General features: G+C 56.2%; 1 protein-coding gene across 2 annotated transcripts in view; it reads left to right on the top strand.

Annotated features, from left to right (window-relative positions):
* Positions 1-19,730, top strand: part of PDE2A (phosphodiesterase 2A) — a 360,750-nt gene that overhangs the window by 256,619 nt on the left and 84,401 nt on the right. For both annotated transcript variants that reach the window (XM_045022966.1, XM_045022975.1), the window contains one exon: positions 3,584-3,672. In XM_045022966.1, coding sequence (XP_044878901.1) covers positions 3,584-3,672 — 89 coding nt within the window. The remainder of the gene's footprint in view (positions 1-3,583; positions 3,673-19,730) is intronic.

Here is a 19,730-nt window from a genome sequence, read left to right as displayed (position 1 = left end):
GCTTTTCCTTGCTGAGTTTTCCAGTGTCTGGTGGCACGTATTTGGATACTTTAAGCTGCACACAGGCTTCTGAGTGATCAGTTGTTAACCGGCTGGAACCCTAGATCGGCAGCTGAGGTGAGTGGAGCTGGTGGCTCGTAGGGCTGAGCAGGGCCAGAGGCCTGGACCCTGTCTGGCAGGGGGCCTGCGCTGGAACTCCAGCCGGAAGCAAGATGTGTGGGGCTGCAGCGGGGGACCCCGGCAGCGGGAACCCCAGAGCAGCGACTGAGCGGCTCAGCCCGCCCCAGCTCTGGGGTTTCAGCCATCGGCTCCTGCCAGCCGCGGTCTCAGCCCGCTGCCAGCCTGGGGTTCTTTCACCCAGGCCAGCAGCGGGTGCTGAGTGGGACCCCAGCTGGCAAGGGGCCAGCAGCGGGAACCCCAGAGCAGCGGTGGGCTGAGCGGCTCAGCCCACACCGCGTGCCATCAAAAATCGGCTCGCATGACACCTTTGGCACACGTGCTGTAGGTTGCCGACCCCTGCTCTACACAAAGGACTGAATGACCCATCCCAGCTGTGGATGTTCTCCAGAGACTTGATTTGAACCTGCAGTTTATTCAATCACTGCTACAAGCCTGAACCAAGACTTGGCCATCACTGTATGTAATTGATTCCATTTAACCAATTCTAGCTCTCATCTCTATCTTTTTCCTTTTATGAATAAACCTTTAGATTTTAGATTCTAAAGGATTGGCAACAGCGTGATTTGTGGGTAACATCTGATTTGTAGATTGACCTGGGTCTGGGGCTTCGTCCTTTGGGATCAGAAGAACCTTTTTTCTTTTACTGGGGTGTTGGTTTTCATAACCAGTCATCCCCAGGACGGGTGGCACTGGTGGTGATACTGGGAAACTGGAGTGTCTAAGGGAATTGCTTGTGTGACTTGTGGTTAGCCAGTGGGGCGAGACCAAAGTCCTCTCTGTCTGGCTGGTTTGGTGCCTTAGAGGTGGAGAATCCCCAGCCGTGGGCTGTGACTGCCCTGTTTGAGTAATTTGTCCTGAATTGACGCTCTCAGTGGGGTCCCGCCAGAACCGCATCGTCACAGAGCCACACTGGGACATTCCGACGGCTTCGAGCGCGGGGTGGCATGGGAGCTGTGTGAGGCTGGGGGTGCCCCGTGCCAGCTCCTGAGCCCTCTGCCGGCTCAGCACCAAGGCCGCGGGGAAGCGAGGCAGGGAGGGGGCGTTCGATAGGCTGGTTTGCACTAGGAGAGACGGGCTGGGCAATGGGAATGAGCCCAGCCCAGGGGGAGGGGGCCCTGCAGGACAGGGCTGAGCCGGGTGGGAAGAGCAGTAGAGGAGGGACGGTTCAACCCAGATCAACAGGAGGCGCTTTGGGTCAAGTCAAAGTGAACTAGCGAGTGTTTGGGGCCTCCAGGGCTGGGGGCACCGGCAGAGCTGTGAGGGCCCAGGCTGGGGTACCAGGGGCTGGGGGGCACTGGCAGAGCTGTGAGGGGCCCAGGCTGGGGTACCCGGGAGTTCGGGGGCAGGCTGGGGGCACCGGCAGAGCTGTGAGGGGCCCAGGCTGGGGTACTGGGGAGTTCGGGGGCAGGGCTGGGGTAGCAGGGGCTGGGGGGCACCGGCAGAGCTCTGAGGGGCCCAGGCTGGGGTGGCTGGGGGGCACTGGCAGAGCTGTGAGGTGCCCAAGCTGGGGTAGCACCAGCAGAGCTGTGAGGGGACCAGGCTGAGGTAGTTGGGGGCTCGGGGACAGGGCTGGGGTAGCAGGGGCTGGGGGGCACCAGCAGAGCCGTGAGGGCCCAGGCTGGGGTACCGGGGAGTTTGGGGGCAGGGCTGGGGTAGCAGGGGCTGGGGGGCACCGGCAGAGCTGTGAGGGGCCCAGGCTGGGGTACCGGGAAGTTTGGGGGCAGGGCTGGGGGGCACCGGCAGAGCTGTGAGGGGCCCAGGCTGGGGTACCGGGGAGTTTGGGGGCAGGGCTGGGGGGCACCGGCAGAGCTGTGAGGGGCCCAGGCTGGGGTACCGGGGAGTTTGGGGGCAGGGCTGGGGGGCACCGGCAGAGCTGTGAGGGGCCCAGGCTGGGGTACCCGGGAGTTTGGGGGCAGGGCTGGGGGGCACCGGCAGAGCTGTGAGGGGCCCAGGCTGGGGTACCCGGGAGTTTGGGGGCAGGGCTGGTGGGCACCGGCAGAGCTGTGAGGGGCCCAGGCTGGGGTACCGGGGAGTTTGGGGGCAGGGCTGGGGGGCACCGGCAGAGCTGTGAGGGGCCCAGGCTGGGGTACCGGGGAGTTTGGGGGCAGGGCTGGGGGGGCACCGGCAGAGCTGGGAGGGGCCCAGGCTGGGGTACCGGGGAGTTCGGGAACAGGGCTGGGGTAGCAGGGGCTGGGGGGCACCGACAGAGCTGTGAGGGGCCCAGGCTGGGGTACCCGGGAGTTCGGGGCAGGGCTGGGGGGCACCGGCAGAGCTGTGAGGGGCCCAGGCTGGGGTACCGGGGAGTTTGGGGGCAGGGCTGGGGGCACCGGCAGAGCTGTGAGGGGCCCAGGCTGGGGTACCGGGGAGTTTGGGGGCAGGGCTGGGGGGCACCGGCAGAGCTGTGAGGGGCCTAGGCTGGGGTACCGGGGAGTTTGGGGGCAGGGCTGGGGGGCACCGGCAGAGCTGTGAGGGGCCCAGGCTGGGGTACCGGGGAGTTCAGGAGCAGGGCTGGGGGGCACTGGCAGAGCTGTGAGGGGCCCAGGCTGGGGTACCCGGGAGTTTGGGGGCAGGGCTGGGGTAGCAGGGGCTGGGGGGCACCGGCAGAGCAGGCTGGGGGCACCGGCAGAGCTGTGACGGGCCCAGGCTGGGGTAGCAGGAGGGCTGAAGAGGTGCATTCGCTGGGCTGGAAGCTATCCTGGATGTCCCTCCCGGTGGCAGCCTCTGCAGAGGGGTTTCCAGTCTCACCCATGCCAGGCTGGTCAGTCTAGCTCCAAGCTGGGAATTAGGGGCAGCCTGGCCTGTGTCTCACCCTCCACTCCAGGGGGTCCTGTGAGGCTTCTGGGAGCCAGGACCAGGCCCGGGCGGTTTTCAGAAGCGACTAATGATTTTGGAGCCCCCCATAAAGGGGCCCAGGCAGTGCTGTGCACCCGCCCCCTGAAACTCAGGCCCCTTTAAGGGTCCTCTGCCACCCCACCCCAGCCACGTCTGCTGGGCTCAGTTGCTGACGGGTTCCCTGGCAGGGGCCTTGCCCTCCTCCCTCCCAGAGATCAGACCAGGCAGCTGCAGCTCCCCTCATCACTGCATGGGGGCGCCCGGCCCCGCTGGTAGAAACTGCCCTCGCCGCACCCCGGGAGGGCTGATCTCCACTGTACAGACGAGGCACAAACTGATGTGTCCAAAGGCGACATAGAGAACCAGTGTCTGGGCCAGGAGTCGAACCCCGATCTCCTGGGTCCCCGTCCACTAGGCTCCTTCCTTCCCGGAGTCGGGGGATCTTCTCGCTCAGAGAGAAGAGAGGCGATGCCCGTGCGTATGCAGGGCTGAGGGCCCCGTCCCATAGTCGCCTGTTCAAGCCCTGAGACGTGTGCCCTGGTGACTGACCGCAGTGTTTTCTTCCCCCTAGGAGCACGTGTATGTCTACCTGCTGGACGGAGAAGCCAGGCTGACCTGCGACGACCCTCCCCACGAGCTGCCTCCCGAGGGAAAGATCAGGTAAGCCCCAGCTGTGGTTGTGCGCAGCAGCTCTGTCTACGTCCAACAGCCTTGCAAAATAATCCCCTTTCTTGGGCTCAGCTGCCTTACGCCCCTCGGGAATTAGCTACCGATGAGACCAGGTCAAAGTCTGTTCACCCCATTTGGGGTCATTTGAATGTGGGTCTCCTATATGCCAGGCTGGCCGCCTACCCACCCGGCGATAGAGCCGCTGTAACCCCCTCCCGCAGCTACAGCGGGTCAGAATATGCTGTGTCAGCAAAGCGACCAGTGTCCGTGAAATATTCCTGAGAATGTTTTAGCTGCGGGGGGAGGGCGGAGAGCCTCATGCCCCAAGCACCCAGCTCCAGAGGCTGGTTTTGCAAACACGTTCCAAAGGGTTCGGTTTTGTTTCAACACGGAATGGCGGGGGGAACCCCCCAACCCTCCCATATGGCTGTGAAATGGGATTGTCGCCCTCCAGCCGGCTCTGCTGCCACCATCAGTGACCCGTTTCGAAGCCTTAATGTAACAGGCTAATGCCAGCGATCGCTAGAGTTAAGCTTGAGACGTGGTCTCCGTTCTGACCCCCTTCATTAAAATGACTCGGCATTTTCCTGAAGGCTAAAACATCCCAGGCTCGGTCCAATCCCAGAAGGTGAACTTGGGGGAAATGTTTGAGCCAGGTCATTTCTGCTGCTTTTTGCGGGGGAAAAGTGAGAGACAAAGCACTTGTTTCTGTCTTTTTCAGTTGAACGTTCTGGGCTTCTTCTGAGGCACCGGAATTCGGAGACGCTCTTAAAAACTTCAGCAATTCTTATTAGGCCGATATAGTCGGGTCTGATTATTTTAGGAGGACTTTAAAAAAATGGGTTTGTGGTGGTGGGATTTTCTGATTAAAGTAAGAGGCTTGTGTGTAACTTTAACAACGACTGCAGGTAGGAACTCCAAACTGGGAGGCTTTTGTAGCCCTCACTGCGGCAGGAAGGTGTAAAGAAAAGGAGCTCAGGACTGGGAAAGTTCTGACCCTGCGAAGGCAGCATTGTTATGCACAGCTGTGCGCGTTTCAGTGGTTTCTAACGGCGAGGGGAATTAACCGATGGAGCAACTTGTCTAGGGACATGATGGATTTGTCGTCCCTTGACACCTTTAAATCAAGACCAGGGGGGCAAGTGGGGCAATTTGCCCCGGGCCCCACGGGGGCCCCCACGAGAATATAGTATTCTATAACATTGCAACTTTTTTTTTATGGAAGGGGCCCCGAAATTGCTTTGCCCCAAGCCCCCTGAATCCTCTGGGCGGCCCTGGTCAAGACTGGACACCTTTCTGAAAGCGATGCTCTAGCTCAAACAGAAGTTATGGGCGTGATGCAAAGGTTACTGGTGAGGTTCTCTGCTCTGTGCTATGCAAGAGATCAGATAACGGGCCGTCGGGGTCCTGGCTGTATCTATGAATCTAATAGGACAGGGATTTGTCTCTGTCTTTATGTAACGAGGCTTGTCCCATTGGGAAGCCCGTTGCTGCAGTGGCACCAGAGTAGAGAAACGGGAGTGTGACAGGGATTTCTAAAGCTCTTTTGAAAATGCCCTTTTTAAAAATGTGCTTGCTCTGTGTGCACTGATCGCCACCCTCTATTGGGTGGAATCAGCACTGCTCAGCAGCGTGTCATAGGCCCGATACTGTTGCCAGCTACTGAAGGTTCTCCCGTGGCTGAGGGCTGGGTTTCTTTCTGAGCAGGAGGATCTGGATTCTAGCCCTGCTGCCGTTTCGTAGCTCCAATAAGAAATGATGCGAAGGGTAGCAATAAACATGGAATCCCTGGTGGCCCTGGGTTTGTTACAAGATATTCTCACTTCCTCGAGTTATTTGGTTCTCTGGGGTATTAGAATAAATCAGTGTCATTTCTTCTCAACTCTCATCTGCTGCAGAACTATTGCAGCCTGGGCTGGAGTTCGTTAGGAAGCAGCCGGCTTGCTGAGTAGACCATTAGCCAGAGATCAATGGAGTTGGTACAAAGCTTCGTTCCGTCATTTGAATTCCTCTCTCTCAGCCCGCTGCCAAACGTCTGCAGCATGAAATCACTTGCTAGCCGAGCAAATGGAGCAGCGGCGGGGAAGGGGGCAGACTTACAAACACAGCACTTTGCCTTCCCAGGAATTGTTTGTTTGATTGATTTTTCCATCTGTAAGGGAATCTACAGCTAATGGCAGGGAAGGCTGAGGCAGCTCTAGGGGCACGGTGAGGGAGTACTGTAGAAACTTCCCGCCCGGCTCTGCCAGTGCATCTCAGTCCTGGGCTTCAGTTCCACCCGCTGCTAGTCCTGGCCATCACGTGGGCCCGATTAACAGCTGTTTGCTAATCCACTGCCTCGCACGGGATTCCTGTTCTGTGGGTCCTTTTCAATGTTTTCAACTGCCGGCAGCCCTCGGTAACTCCGTGGCTCCCGGCACCGGGGTATCTGAACAGCACTCAAACTCTGTGAAGTCGGTCAGTGGCCCTGTTCTCTGCATTTTAACAGATGGGGACATTGAGGCACAGAGAGGGGAAGTGACTTGCCCAAAGGTCACATGGGGCAGAGCTGGGAATAGAACCCAGTAAGGGGGGAAGAGTTGTCCTTATGTATACAAATATCACTGCACCCATCACTGAAATGCAACCGCCTCTGGGGTACAGTGTGGCAGCTGACTCACCTGGAAGGGAAGGACCGCCCTCTGTAGGGCAGAAGTGGTTTTTCTATTCATTCATTAGCCCTGCTAAAGATCTCTGCATCACAGACATTTCTGAAAAACATTCTAGTGTCGGAGTGCACCAGTGACGGGCATCCTAAAACCACCATGGACAGATGGAGGGATAGGGGTCTCGTTCTGCACAAGACGGAAAGGAGGCGGCGCCGCCCTTCGTTTGTTTTTTATTTATGTGTAAGGACAATAGCATGAAAACAGGATTATTGTTGCTTAGGAATCTTAAGCCTCTGCTTTTGTGACATCGTTGTCTCCATGGTAACGAATTGTGATGTCAAAACAGAGGATTGTGACCTCACTGGGGGAGAGGGAACTGAAAAGGCCAAGGAATCCTGCAGTGGAAAAGCAGGCTGGGGAGGGAAGCAGTTAATTCTGTTCTGAGAGCAGCAGGGCTCTCTCTGAACAGACAGCCCGCTTTTCTCATGTGCATCCAGAATTAGTTGGGCAGCATGTCGGGGAAGCCTGCCACTGTTCTGCTCTGTGAGACCTTCAGACCCCAGAGCTGACAACCCTGCCCCTTTCGCTGGCACTAAAATGTACATCCTCCTGCCCCAAAAGCACAAGTTCCTTCCTCATGCACTAGAGGAGAATCTCCATCTGTCTGCAGTAGAAGATCTATGACACACAGCCGGGCAGTTCCCATTCTATCCAGCAGAGGGCAATGATGGCATAGATACACTAGCCCATTCATTACAATACTTGTATAAACCCAACTTTGGCGAGGTGAGTTCTTCCCCCCGCCCTTGCTTCTCGGCTCCCTGACCCCACTGCTAACTACATTTGCTCTTTACTGCCCTAGGGAAGGAGAGGCTCTGTTAGGCAATAAGCTGAGAGGGAAGGAGGCAGAAATTAAATTGTTCCATTCAATGACTCAGTGCTCCTCCTCTATTTAATTTCTTAGCTGACGTATAGCTCAGGCTGGCACCTGCTCCATGAAACGCTGTCACCATATTAATAAAGCCAGAGGGTTTTATAGCTCTCAGAGTCGCTGGGTTTTAAGCTTGGTTTTCTGGTGCATTCCGGCACGGCTCTAGGGGGGCAGTGATAAATACATTATGACCGTAAGGCGCTCAGCTGCTAAAGGAATGTGGTCTGTATAAATTCAGCATAAGAGAATGGGAACTGGAGATAAGTACCTCAGGGATGGCAGTTTAAAGATAAGCTCTAACTGCTGCTGCAGAATATCGGCGTTTCCAAAGTAGGAAGCCTTGTTGCTATGCGACGCACAGGTAGCTGTGGAACTCCCTGCGGCAGGAAATGACTGCGGCAAATCGTTAGAATAGCAGCGGATAAGAGAAGAGTTGGAAAGGGTTGCAGTTCTTAGGCCTGAGCTACATGCAGATTTTGTACCGGTCTAACTATGTCAGTCAGGGTGGTGGGTTTTTTACGGATTCCCCTTAAACTGGTACAGTGCCTCGTGCGGATGCAGTTACATGGTAAACCCTGTGCTCTCATCCCTCTGCCTGTACCAGGGCTCTCCATGCTGGTATAATGGGGAGCAAGGGAAGACGTTGTGTTTTGTGCACACGTGGCTGGGAGTTCTGTTTGCTGAGACGTCCCCTGGGTGCAGCTCCCTGCCTCCGGCTCGGATCCTTGCCTGCCCCACGGATTGCTGAGCACGGCCCTGGCCACCTCATTCATTCACATTGCCCTTCCCCAGCCAGGCCCCTCCATAGCCCCGCACGCTGCAAGCTCCCTCTCGCTGCAAATCCCTCACCGTGGCGAGGGGCTGGTTCTGTTCCAAGCAGGGACTGGCCTGGCAGCCGGCGGGTGTCAGCCTGGCCCTGCTTGACAAACAGGGCCACCGCGGACAGTCCTGAGCTGCGGGAAGAAACGAACCCGCAGAGGGAGGAGACTGGCAGGGCCTGGCGTGGAGGCGGCTCTCCCAAATGCCAATCCGAGAGACTTTTTGTGCCATACCAACAGCCCCGGAGACTTCTGTGAAATAGGTGCCGCAGGAGCTGCAGCAGGGCAAGCGATCCCCATTGAAGGGCAACGGCCCAGCCCTGGCATGAGGGGAGGAGACGGTACCCAGGCCCCAGTCTGCTCTGGAGCATAAACTCAGCCCCAGCCGTGGGCAGATCAAACGCCCCTTTTAGGGCACAGACGCGGGATCAGCATTTTGCTCCTTGCTGGGGGGGGGGGGGGGGAATGCCGGAGCTGGGAAACCTCGGACGGAGATAGACCATCAGCCTATCTTGCTCCTTGGTCCATGCACATGGGTGCGCCTCTGGGCTGGGAATGCCTGGGACCGACGTCCACGGTGAGCGCTGGATAACGAAAGGGGGGGAACCTCTGTCTGGTTTGCCCCCGCTGGGACTGCTAGGGTGGGGTCCACCATTTCAAACGCACTGCCTGTGCTGTGACCGTACTTCTGAGCCCCACCCCGCTGGGTTATGGGGGAGCTGCGCCCACGGCCCAGCACACTGCCCAGTCGCATCTCATTGTTTCCTGGGGCTCCCCCCGTCTGTCTGGGTCCGTCTGCTGTCGCTCAGCTTCCATTCAGCTGTTCGGGGCAGGGACCGTCCGTTCGTTAGGTGTTTGTACAGCACCCACTGCAATGGGCCCCTGATCCAGGATCTGGGCCCCTGGGTGCTACTCCAATGCAAATAATGATCAGGAATCTCGATGCGCTCAGGGCCTGGCTTTCCTGGCGTGCTGAGCACCCACAATTCCAGCTGAAGCCAAGCGCAGCTTTGAAAATCAGGCCTCCATCCTCATCCTAACAATCCCGAGCTCTTCCCTAGTGCTCTTCATCCGCTGCTCTCAGAACGCTTTACAAAGGAGGTGAGTGGCATCACCTCCATTTTACACCTGGGGAAACTGAGGCACGGAGCGTTCAAACAACAAAGTATTGATAGAGCCAGGATCTTGGACTTCCAAAAACTAACAGACTCTCCCAGCTGGCCTGCCTTGTCCCACATTCCTGGGCAGGGCAGGGAACTCTGCCTCAGTTGTTTTAAAGTCCTGGTCTGGAATATGTTCACTTCCATCCCCAGGTCTCAATGGTACCAGCTATTGTGGGGCAGCAAATAAAGCATGAGGCAGGGAGTCACGACACTCTGTCGCTATCACTGCCTCATTCTGTGACCTTGGGCAAGTTCCTCTGCTGATCCGAGCCTCAGTTTCCCTATCTGTAAAATGGGGGTGGAGACACTGACCTGACTTCCTAACGTGCTGCGGGATCTAGGCCTGGGAAGTGCTGGATGTCATTATTAGTCTCCTACATGGGCTGATTTTCCTATGTATTTAAAAAAAATGGATTGCTGAACTGATTAAATTGAAGTTCCGAAGCAGCGACCTGGCTGCTGATCCTTGTGGCTAATGGCCCGTCTGCTGTGTCATCGGGAGCCAGTGACCTGGATGTTCCCGCTCTGGGAGCGCCACGAGCAGCCAGCCCTTGTTTAATTAAACTTTTTAAAGACATCCTTGTAAAAATACTGCTGTGGCCTGGAGAAACAGATCCTGGGTGTGTTTGGAAGTGAAATAGTCTGACGGGTTTCAGGATCAATTATTCAGGTCCGGGCTGGGGTGGGAAGCTACACACATGCAGAGAGTTCTTCTGTCAAGGGTGGCACAGAAATAGATCCATTCCTGGCAAGGATAGATTCACACGGGCTGAAGCTGTTCACTCCCAATGCCTTGCTCCTCACAATCAATGGCTGCAGTGATGTAGGATTCACAAAGCTGCGTGATCAGCACTATGGAGCCCCACCACTCCTGTTATCAGCAGGAATTGAACCCAGGATTTCTGGGGTTTGAGCCTTTGCAGGCAGCTAGAGGACTAAACCCCCTGTGGGGAGCAGTCGCAGACTCGTATCCTCTGCAGATCAGGTGCACACGGGGACTCCGGCAGGCACACACCGACTGCCATGTTACAGTGGCATGGGCTGGTGCCATCCCCACAAAACTAGAATGAGATTGACAGGTTGGAAGGAGCTGAGAAAAGAGCCACAAACTGCTTGGGGGGGCTGGTTTCTGGGATATTATGAGCTATCACGTAAATGTAGGGCGGATTCCTTGGCTGGAGAGAGATCCTGGCCTCGTTTGCTCTGAAGTCCTGGCGTGGAATAGGTAGGGGTCGCTCTAGGTCAGCGGTTTTCAACTTTTTTTCATTTGCGGACCCCTGAAAAATGTCCCTTTGAACATCTTTGTCCTAGTCTGCGGACCCCCAGGGGTTGTAAATCACTGCTGTAGGTTGTTAGCTGCCATCACTGGTTTTGTGTGTCATTGGGCAGGGCAGTAGAGCAGATAAGGCACGGGACGGGGGTCAGTTGAGCCTGGTTCTGCCACTGCCCTGCTGTTTGGCCTTGGGTGAGTCCTTCACCTCTCAGTGTGTGTATCTCAGGGGATGAGTCTGCAGATATTTGACCCTGCGCAGGGAAAGGAATGATTTAGCATGGCAGCCAGCATATGGGATGAAATGGGGAGATAACATCAGGGCTGATTACCAGGAACAGTTTCCTGGCTGTGAGCTGGCTTTGACCATGGAAAGTTCTCCCCATAGGAAGTATGGGGGCCCATCTCTTGGACAATTTACCAGCACCCTGGGCAAACCCAAACTATATGAGTGAGATCACAACCCTGGCGACAACTGATCTTTTTAGCAACCTGCCTGGAGGGAGGAGCACAGGTTGCAGGGGGGAAGCGTTCCGAGGAGGCACCAGGAAGTCAGTCTGTGTGCACATGGCAGGAATGCTAGCTGCAGCTGCAGCCACTCTGTAAATAGTTCTCTTAATAAAGAGCCACTTTGTCTTCTCTTCTGATTGCCCAGCACCTGGTACATGAAACAATCATCACAACCTCCACACCGACAGATGGGGGAAACCGAGGCACAAAGCGATAAAGCGACTTGCCTAAGGTCACACAAGGAGGCTGTGGCAGCACGGGGCATGAAACCCAGGGCCCCCAACTGCCAATCCAGTATCTTAGCCACAAACTAACCCCGTCCCCCATACAGCTTCCCTCAACCTGCCTTGACTTGGAGGGAGCAGCTGGAGTTCAGCACCCACGTCCACTTCAGGCCTTGTGCTCACTAAAGTCACCGGAGGGGAAAATACACTTAGGCTGGATGTCTGAGCTCAGGTGGGGCAGCAGCTGCTGTGCACGGATTTTCCACATCCGGTGTTTTCCCCATGGGGTAAGCGGCTCTGAGACTTGCCCGAGGGCCCCACAGTGAGTGGAATAGTCAGTCGGGGTCAGCCTGGTTCTCAGCCTTTCTCTGTGACCACTAGGCCTGCTGGCCTCCTGGTAGCTTCCCCCTTATAAACCATGTACGCTCCCCGCGCCGTCTGCTCTCTGCCACAGACGGCTGCGTCTCCTGCCACAGTCTCCATCCTTTCCTTCCAGGTTAGGGGTGACATTGACCCCCAGGGCCTATGCACCATTATCGGCTCCAGTTTGACGCCCAGGGGTGACTCCTACCCCACGTTCGTCACCCATGCAAAGCATAAAACAAATCAACGCCAGCTTGATAATAGATCCAGAAAAGTGAATTACAATGAGTGTTCCCCGGTATATCGGAGGAAGTGAAGGAATCGTGGGCTAGTGCTTAAAGCAAAGGACTGAGAATTGTGTTCCCGGCTCTGTCGCTGAATCACTTTGTGGCCTGAGGCAAGTCACTTTGCCACTCTGTGCCTCAGTTTACCCCTCTGTAACATGGGGAGCCCACCTCTGTACTTCAGAAGGGCGATGGCAAAATTAATCTTTGTAACCTGCTTTGCTGTTCCTGCTCGCGGGTGCTTCAGAAATCGCGGATTTCAGCTGAGCCCCTCCGGATTTACACCAGTGTCACTGAGGTCAGAATCGGTCCCAGTGTGTATCCGTGCCACTGAACGTTAGCCTAGATCCTGCCTTTCTGTGGCCCAGCAGCGCCATGGCTTCAGTGGGGCTACTCCGGATTTACGCCAGCGTTGCTGAGATAAGGGCCCACCCCTTTCAATGGATGGGTCAGATGATGGACTGAGCTCAGGCATGTTCACTCCCTCTGTGTCCCACCGGGGGCCCGTGTGGCTCTGCAAAGCGCTGGCACCTCAGCGATTTCCCACCAATTAGGTCTTGCTCTCTCTGCCTGGGGGAAGTTTACTGCCTTTAGCAGCAGCTTGTGGCTGCAGGGCAAGAGGGTAACACCCACCCAACTGCTCTGGACAAACAGAGCAGGCGTGGGGCTGAACCCTGTGAAGGGAGGCTGGATTAACCCTTTCCTAGCAGATGCTCCCAGGGCCAGATCCTGCTTTCTGCTGCCCTGGTGCAAATCAGGAGGTAACTACGTGGAAGTGAACAGTTACATGCGGGTACAGCCGCTGTAAATCCATCCATCTCCGGTACCTGTCTGGCCATAGCATCGGATCAGCTCAGTCTGTCTGTACAACACCCCTCCCCCATGAGGCCGGGCTGTTAGCCTCATTGCAGAGATGGGAAACTGAGGCACGGAGAAGCTAAGTGACTTGCCCGCAGTCACGCAGGAAGTCTGTGGCAGAGCAAGGGAATGGAAACAGGCCCTCCTGCTTCCTAAGCTTTTGCTGTAACCACTGGACCACGCTCCCAAGCCCCTGGGCCGTTTTTGTCATGAGAGAAGATGCCTGCAGGCCAAAGGCAGGCCTGGTGTAAACTAGTACAGCTCCACTGACTTGTTGCGTCCTCTTGCCCTGGGGTGAATCTGGCTGCTCGGTGCTTGTTCGGGAGGCGCCAGGGCTCTCGGAAAGGGGAATCGGCCGAGTACCAGTTTTATGCCACGTGTTGCCAGGTCGGTCGGTGCTGGGTCCCTTTACAACCCTGTTCAAAGTGGGGGGCTGTGCGCCAAAGGAGGCACCATCACTGCTGATCAGCTCAGGGCCCTCAACGGGGCCACGCTCTGCTTGGCTTGTCTCCGGCTGCAGTTGATAATTCAGTTAGGGCGAGGATTAACCAGGCATGCTGCTCAGGCTGGGTAGCAGCTGATGGCATGCGGAGGGGCGGCTGGCTCATTGCACTGCCTTGAAACCTCCGCTCTACTGGGCATGTGGGCAGGGGTCTGATCCAGATTTTGGCCTCACCTGCACAGGAATGTGATGGCCAGGAACGGCCAGGAGCCTGCGTACTGCGTGCTTTGTATGGCAGGACACCCAGCGGCCCCGAACGAGATCGGAGCCCCGTTGTGCTAGGTGCTGCACGTGCACACCGTGAGAGAGTTCACAGCCTCACTGGACAAGATGGACAAAGGAACCCTTCTCAGCCCTGTACTGCAGGTGGGGGAGATGAGTCCCGGCGAGCGGCTGGTCATTCACACCCGTTGCTGCTACCCCACGCGATCCGCCGTGCAGCCAAACTCAGCCCGCGTTCCTCTTCCCTTGCCATGGATCCATCCCTAATCGGCGTGTTTGTTCTGCTCTGAATTGCCTCCGAGCTGTTGACATCCCACTGGCCATAAGGTGCGTCCAGAGCTGGCCATGCTATTCCAGATGCTATTCCAGATGCGGCCTTACTGGGACCATCATGTGCACAGCCCCTACTCTCTGACACCGCTCCTTGTTTGACTTGCTCGGGGTTGCAGGAGATTGCCGGGGGGGGGGAGGGGTGTGCCCCGGTTTCATCGCCACGGCTGCGGTAAAAGCCTGTAGGCAAACAGTTGTAAAAGAGAGGGTGCTGTAAACGGTACCTAGACACACACCCCAGGTGTATCTCTTGTGTACACGGTGCCATAAAACGCTCTTCAGCACAAGCAGGATCCTGCTGCGCAAACAGCCATAAAGGGGATAAGTGGCCGCGCACCAGACGGCAGGTCTCCAGTAAACCTCTCGCTCTCGTGCATGTCTCACAGCTGACCCCTTCCGGCTGGACCCTGGACGAGACAGGAGGCAGAGGCCTCCATCGGGAAGATGGGCTCAAGGCCCGTGCCCCTGCCTCACCCACCATACGGAACACCCCCCGTCACACCCACCCTGGGCGGTGGCCCCTCCCCTACACCCAGCACAGAGCACCCAGCAGAAGGGCTGAACAAAGCTGCCGTGAGGACCTCTTGGTTGGCCCATGAGCTGCAAGCGGGCCAGGGCAGGGACCTCGCAGCCCGTATGCAGCAGCAAAGGGACCTTCTCTCTGGCCGAGATGGCACAGAATCAATGTGAGCAAACAGCAAGTCACGCCTGCTGGCTGAGTGTTTTTTTTTTTTTTTTTTGCTGGTGTACCTGTGTCTATGCTAGGGCACAGTTCTGCTGCTAGGGGAGAAGTGTTTCACACTCCCATGCCAGCAAAACGTGTAAGTGTAGACAGGGCTGAGTCTGTGAGGTGGCGATGGGCCCAGCGAGGCAGGCAGGCTGCTTACCCAGGGATGGATTGAAAGGGACCCACCGGTGTTCTTACCCAGAGGCGTCTGCGCCCCCTGCCTGGTGGGTCGTCTCTTCCATCTTCTCACCTTAGCTTCCTAGGGAAAAAGCCGCATCCTCCCCGCGGTACGGCAGATCTCGCAGTGGTTGGTGCTCAGCGTGCCTCCACTGGGAGAGAGGACGGTCCAAGCCCGCTTGGATCCGGCAGAATGATGCCGTTGGAACACCTGGCCCCTGGGGCTGACTTGAGACCATCCCAACCTATTCCCACCGGCCGCCCCTCTGAACCAGGTCCCTCTGGGGCAGCCCGGTGCTGACCTCCAGCCTGGAGCCCATTGCTGGCAGCCGTGCTAGCAGGAGGCCAGGCTGGCTTGGAAAAGGGCTTTGCTGACAGTTGAACTGTGCGAAGCGAAACAGCTTAGACAACTGGGTCAGTGACTCCAGATCGCCCCGGCGTCACTCCGGGTCTGTCTCCCCTGCCGAGTTAATCGAGTTCTCTCCGCTCGAGGGACGCCCCTCCACTTCGCCCTGCTGGAGTGAGAGCAGAGGGCGCTGACGGGGCTCTGGCCATGCTGGTCTGTGGCACTGGGAGTGCCAGGGGCCCATCTCCGGCTTCTTGGTACTGCCTGGCCCGAGCTGCTCAATCCCAGGGGATTGTGGGAGAACCAGCCCCGAGAAATCCAGGGACTGGTGCCCACCCCTGCAGTGCAGACCAGAGAGGAGAGCTTTGCCTTGGGACAGTGTCGCGTTTAAAAGTCTGTGAGGGCTTAAAATGGGAGCCGGAGCCTGACTTTGGACAGGAAGGGGGGTGCAAAGGCCGTTCAGAGCGGGAAGTGGGTTATTAAGGTCACGTTAATGTCTGAGCACTAATTGGAGAGGAAGGTGGGGCTCGTGGGCGAGGAACTGGTCTCGATTTGGGAGAGCCGTACTTGGGGCCAGACTTCCCAAGGGCTTTAGGCACTGAAGCTGCAGATCGGCGCCAGGTAGGGTTTTCACAGGCCAAAGCTGCTTAGGTGGCTAAGTGCCATTGAAATCAGTGAGCTCAGCACCCAGCTCTGTCCTATCTGTAGCTTCAGGGGCCTAAAGACCTTTGGAATCCAGCCTGCCATGGCCTCCCGGTGCGATCTCGGGCCAGTCCCTTGGTCGAGCCGGGCCTCAGTTTCCTATCTGGAAATGGGCACAACGACCTTTCCTTTGCCACTCATGTCTGTCCACACGGGAAGGCCCAGGTCCTCGGAGGCGCTTGGGCATTGCTCTGCTTAGCCTTGCACTGCCTAACCCTGGGCAGGCTGCTGCCCGCTGGAATCCTCGCCCCGCACCAGGCGCCCAGATAATCCAGACCCTAAGCCAGATCAGCCGTCCAGGTCGGTCATGCCTTAGCAGCCAAACCTCTCTTGCCCTGTCGCCCGCTCCATCCCTCTGCCACGCTCCCCCTGGGTTTCCCTGCTCCCCCCTCCCCTGCTGTCTCTTGCATGCTGCCATTTCTAGGGTTGTGTGTGACCTGAGCGGCAGCTTTGGAGACATCAGTGGTGCCTAAATTGTGGCTTTAGGTGCTAAAGGCAGGGAGCTGCCTGTCACGGACCCACAGGATCGGTGCTCCCCCCGCCCCCCTCCAGTTTTGGAACAGTCTGGGAGGAACCCTTCCATGTGCCAGACCCACCGGGGTCTTGCTCTTCCTCCAGGGTACGTCACCCGGCCTCACCGCCTCCTTAGACTGGACCTCTGGGCCTGCAGCCCCCCTGCTTCCCGCTGTGAGCTCCGCTCAGCGAGTCCAAGCAAGACGGACCCCTGCCGGAGACCTGCTCGCTCTTCGGGGGTTACTGCCCCTCGCCGAGCCTCCACAGGGACCACACGCACCGTGGCCAAACAGCCGGGTTTATCCATCAGCTGGAACGCAGCCTAGGAAGCCCTTGCGTTAGCACAGAGAACTGAAGGTGAAAGCCCAGGCCAGCCCAGAGCCCAGCCAAGCTGCAGTGACCCCATGGCCAGTGTGTCTGTCTGCGTCTGATCCCCTTGGTCCCTTCCCAGGTGAGAGCCCCAACTCCGTCCAGCAGCCAGCTCTTATCCCCCCACCTCAGACCTCTCCAGTCCTTTGTTCTCCAGCTAGGGGATTGTGCTCAACTTCCCTGCCGAGAGATGGGGGAATCCATCGCCCTCTGGGTAGTTGGTTGCTACCTGTTGATGCCTGGGCAATTAGATTTACTAGAATCTTCTCAATTACTCCTTTGACATGGGCACCAGGCCCAGACAGCTAGGTGACACCCATACCCCTGTCTCTTAGCCGGCCCTGAGAGCAGCGCAGCACACAGGGGGAAACTGAGGCACACACAGGACTCATCAAAATAGTGCAAAAAGTTCCCACTTTGTCACACCACCTAAATTCCTGTGAGGGGCTGGATCTAAGCTCTCTGTGGCAGGACTGTCTCTCACTATGTGGGGTCCTGCAGGGGGTCAGTCCAGGGGCTGATACTATTTCATATGTTCATTAATGACTTGGATAAAGGAGTGGAGAGGCTGCTTATAAAATGTGCGGATGATGCCAAGCTGGGAGGGGTTACAAGCACTTTGAAGGACCGGGTTAGAATTCAAAACGACCTTGACGCATTGGAGGATTGGTCTGAAATCAACCAGATGAAATTCAATAAAGACAAGTGCAAAGTGCGACACCTAGGAAGGAAAAATCAAATGCCCAGCTGTGAACCGGGGAGTAAGTGGGCAGGCGGCAGTGCTGCTGTGTGGCCGCAAACTGAATCTGAGTCAGCAGTGCGATTTCACCAACAACTGCACCGAGTGCAAACTCCTCCGGCCCACTGAGAGCCTTAATATGGAGTCGCTGACACTTCCCTTGGGCACGCCATCTGTCTTGCCACTCAGGCGAGTGTAACTCTGCCATAGAGGGCCCCTTATGCCAAGGATCACAACAATATTCAGGTTACTCCTGATCCCAAAGGGCCAGCCACTTACTCCACATCCATCACGCTGTAGATCTCACACCAAAGCCAGTGCTTGTAGCCAATCCTCTAGTAACAATATGAAAATGTTGGCTAAGCAGCTGGGGATCTTTTGCTTATGCCTAGAAACTCCTTGTCCCTCCAGAGTCCAAGCAGCAGAATGATCCTTAGTTCCTTTCCTTTGGAGTTTTTACCCCCTCCTGGCATGTGCGCTGAGCTGCAAATTCAGCTGCAGGGAGGAGTCCACTTGCATGACTCATCTTCATTGGGAGGGGAGTCCTTAGTCCTTTTGTTGTTGGTTTTTCAGTCCAGATGTGGGGAGTTTCCAGCTGTGAGCTCCCGCCACAGCCCATCTGGCATGGATGGGTCTCCTCCTTCGGAAGGAATGTAACAATGTCTGTAGAAGAGCAGCTCTTCCCACTAATTAATGTCCATCTCCTGCATGGTGATTCACACAGTCCCGGAGGCTCCCAGTACAACAGCTCAGATTTTACATTACACTCTGGCTTTGTCTACAAGGGCAATTGAAAGACAAAACTTTTGTTGTTCAGAGGTTTAAAAAAACACTCATGCCCCTGAAAGATAAAAGTTTTGTCAACAATAAGGGCTGTTGCGAACAGCACTTTATCTGCAGGAGAGCTCTTCTGCCGACAATGCTAATGATGCTCCTTGAGGAAGTATTTCGTCAGCAGAAGAGCTCTCTCCTGCAGACAAACAGTGGCTACACTGCGTGCCTTTTACAGCTGTGCCGCTAAAAGCTTCGTAGTGTAGCCAAAGCCTCCGGAACACAGATATTACCTATAGGATCAATGCAGGCAGCAACGCACAAGCATTCAATAGTCTAAACACTAGACACTTTCTTATAATTCTTATACCTATGTCATCACTATCACCCCACAAATGAGCCAGACGGACTCCAGCTCTGTTGGTGTCCAGCTGAGACATGGAGATCTTGGCATGAGCTGGCACCCAATCTGCCAGCATCACCGGTGTATTAACAGAAGTGTCGTATGCAAGACATGGGAGATCATTGTCCCGCTTTACTCAGCTCTGGTGAGGCCTCAGCTGGAGAATTGTCTCCAGTTTGGGAAAGATGCGGACAAACTGCAGAGAGTCCAGAGAAGAGCAACAAAAATGATCAAAGGTTAGAAAACCTGAGCTGGGAGGGAAGCTTAAAAACCTGGGTGTGTTTAGTCTTGAGAAAAGAAGATCAAGGGGCGACCTGATATCAGTCTTCAGATATGTTAAGGGCTGTGCTAAGCGGACAGTGATTGACTGTTCTCTTTGTCCACTGAAGGTAGGACAAGAAGCAACAGGCTTAATCTGCAGCAAGGAGATTTCGGTCAGATATTAGAAAAATCTCTGTAACTCACAGGATAGTGAAGCTCTGGAGCAGGCTTCCGAGGGAGGTGGTGGGATCCCCGTCACCGGAGGTTTGTAAGACCAGGCTGGACAAACCCCTGGCAGGGCTGCTCTGGGTTTACTTGGCCCTGCCTCGGCGCAGGGGGCTGCACTTGAGGTCCCTTCCCGCCCGACACTTCACTGATCCTCTGTGTCTGCGCCCCACCTAGCACAATGGGGCCCCGAGCTCAGTATCCCCATGGAAACGATCCCCATGGAAACTGGTGTCCCCCTCTCTTCATTTCCTTTTCCCCACGCAGGGATCAGAAGCGGATTCGAACAAAGAAAAACCCAAAGCCCAGATAATGACAAAGTCCAAATTAAAAAACCAGATTTAATTTGTTCTCTCGACTGGAGGGGAGCGGGGACAAAGCGACTCCACGTCGGAAGGCCCATGGAGGTGCCTGCGGGAGCGACTGTGCCTTATTAATATTCACATGAGCCGCACCTGTGGGCCGGGAGGATGTGTCTGTAGACTGGAGCGTGTGGCTATGCGGGTATAAAAGGAAAGACAAAGGAAATAGTGATGGTTTGGGTAAATATCAGAGACCGTTTCTATTGATCCGCGTGATTCATTTGCCAGTTGGCTCTGTCCGGGCCTCTTTCATCTCGTTTATATCCTCAATGAGCCGCCGTTAATTGCATAAACAAACCAGATCAGACGGAACCAGAGACAAATTGAAACT

This window comes from Mauremys mutica, chromosome 1 (genome assembly GCF_020497125.1).
Source record: "Mauremys mutica isolate MM-2020 ecotype Southern chromosome 1, ASM2049712v1, whole genome shotgun sequence".
Classification (NCBI taxonomy): domain Eukaryota; kingdom Metazoa; phylum Chordata; order Testudines; family Geoemydidae; genus Mauremys; species Mauremys mutica.
Note: the sequence above shows the minus strand (reverse complement) of the source record. Positions and strands in the feature narration are given on the sequence as shown.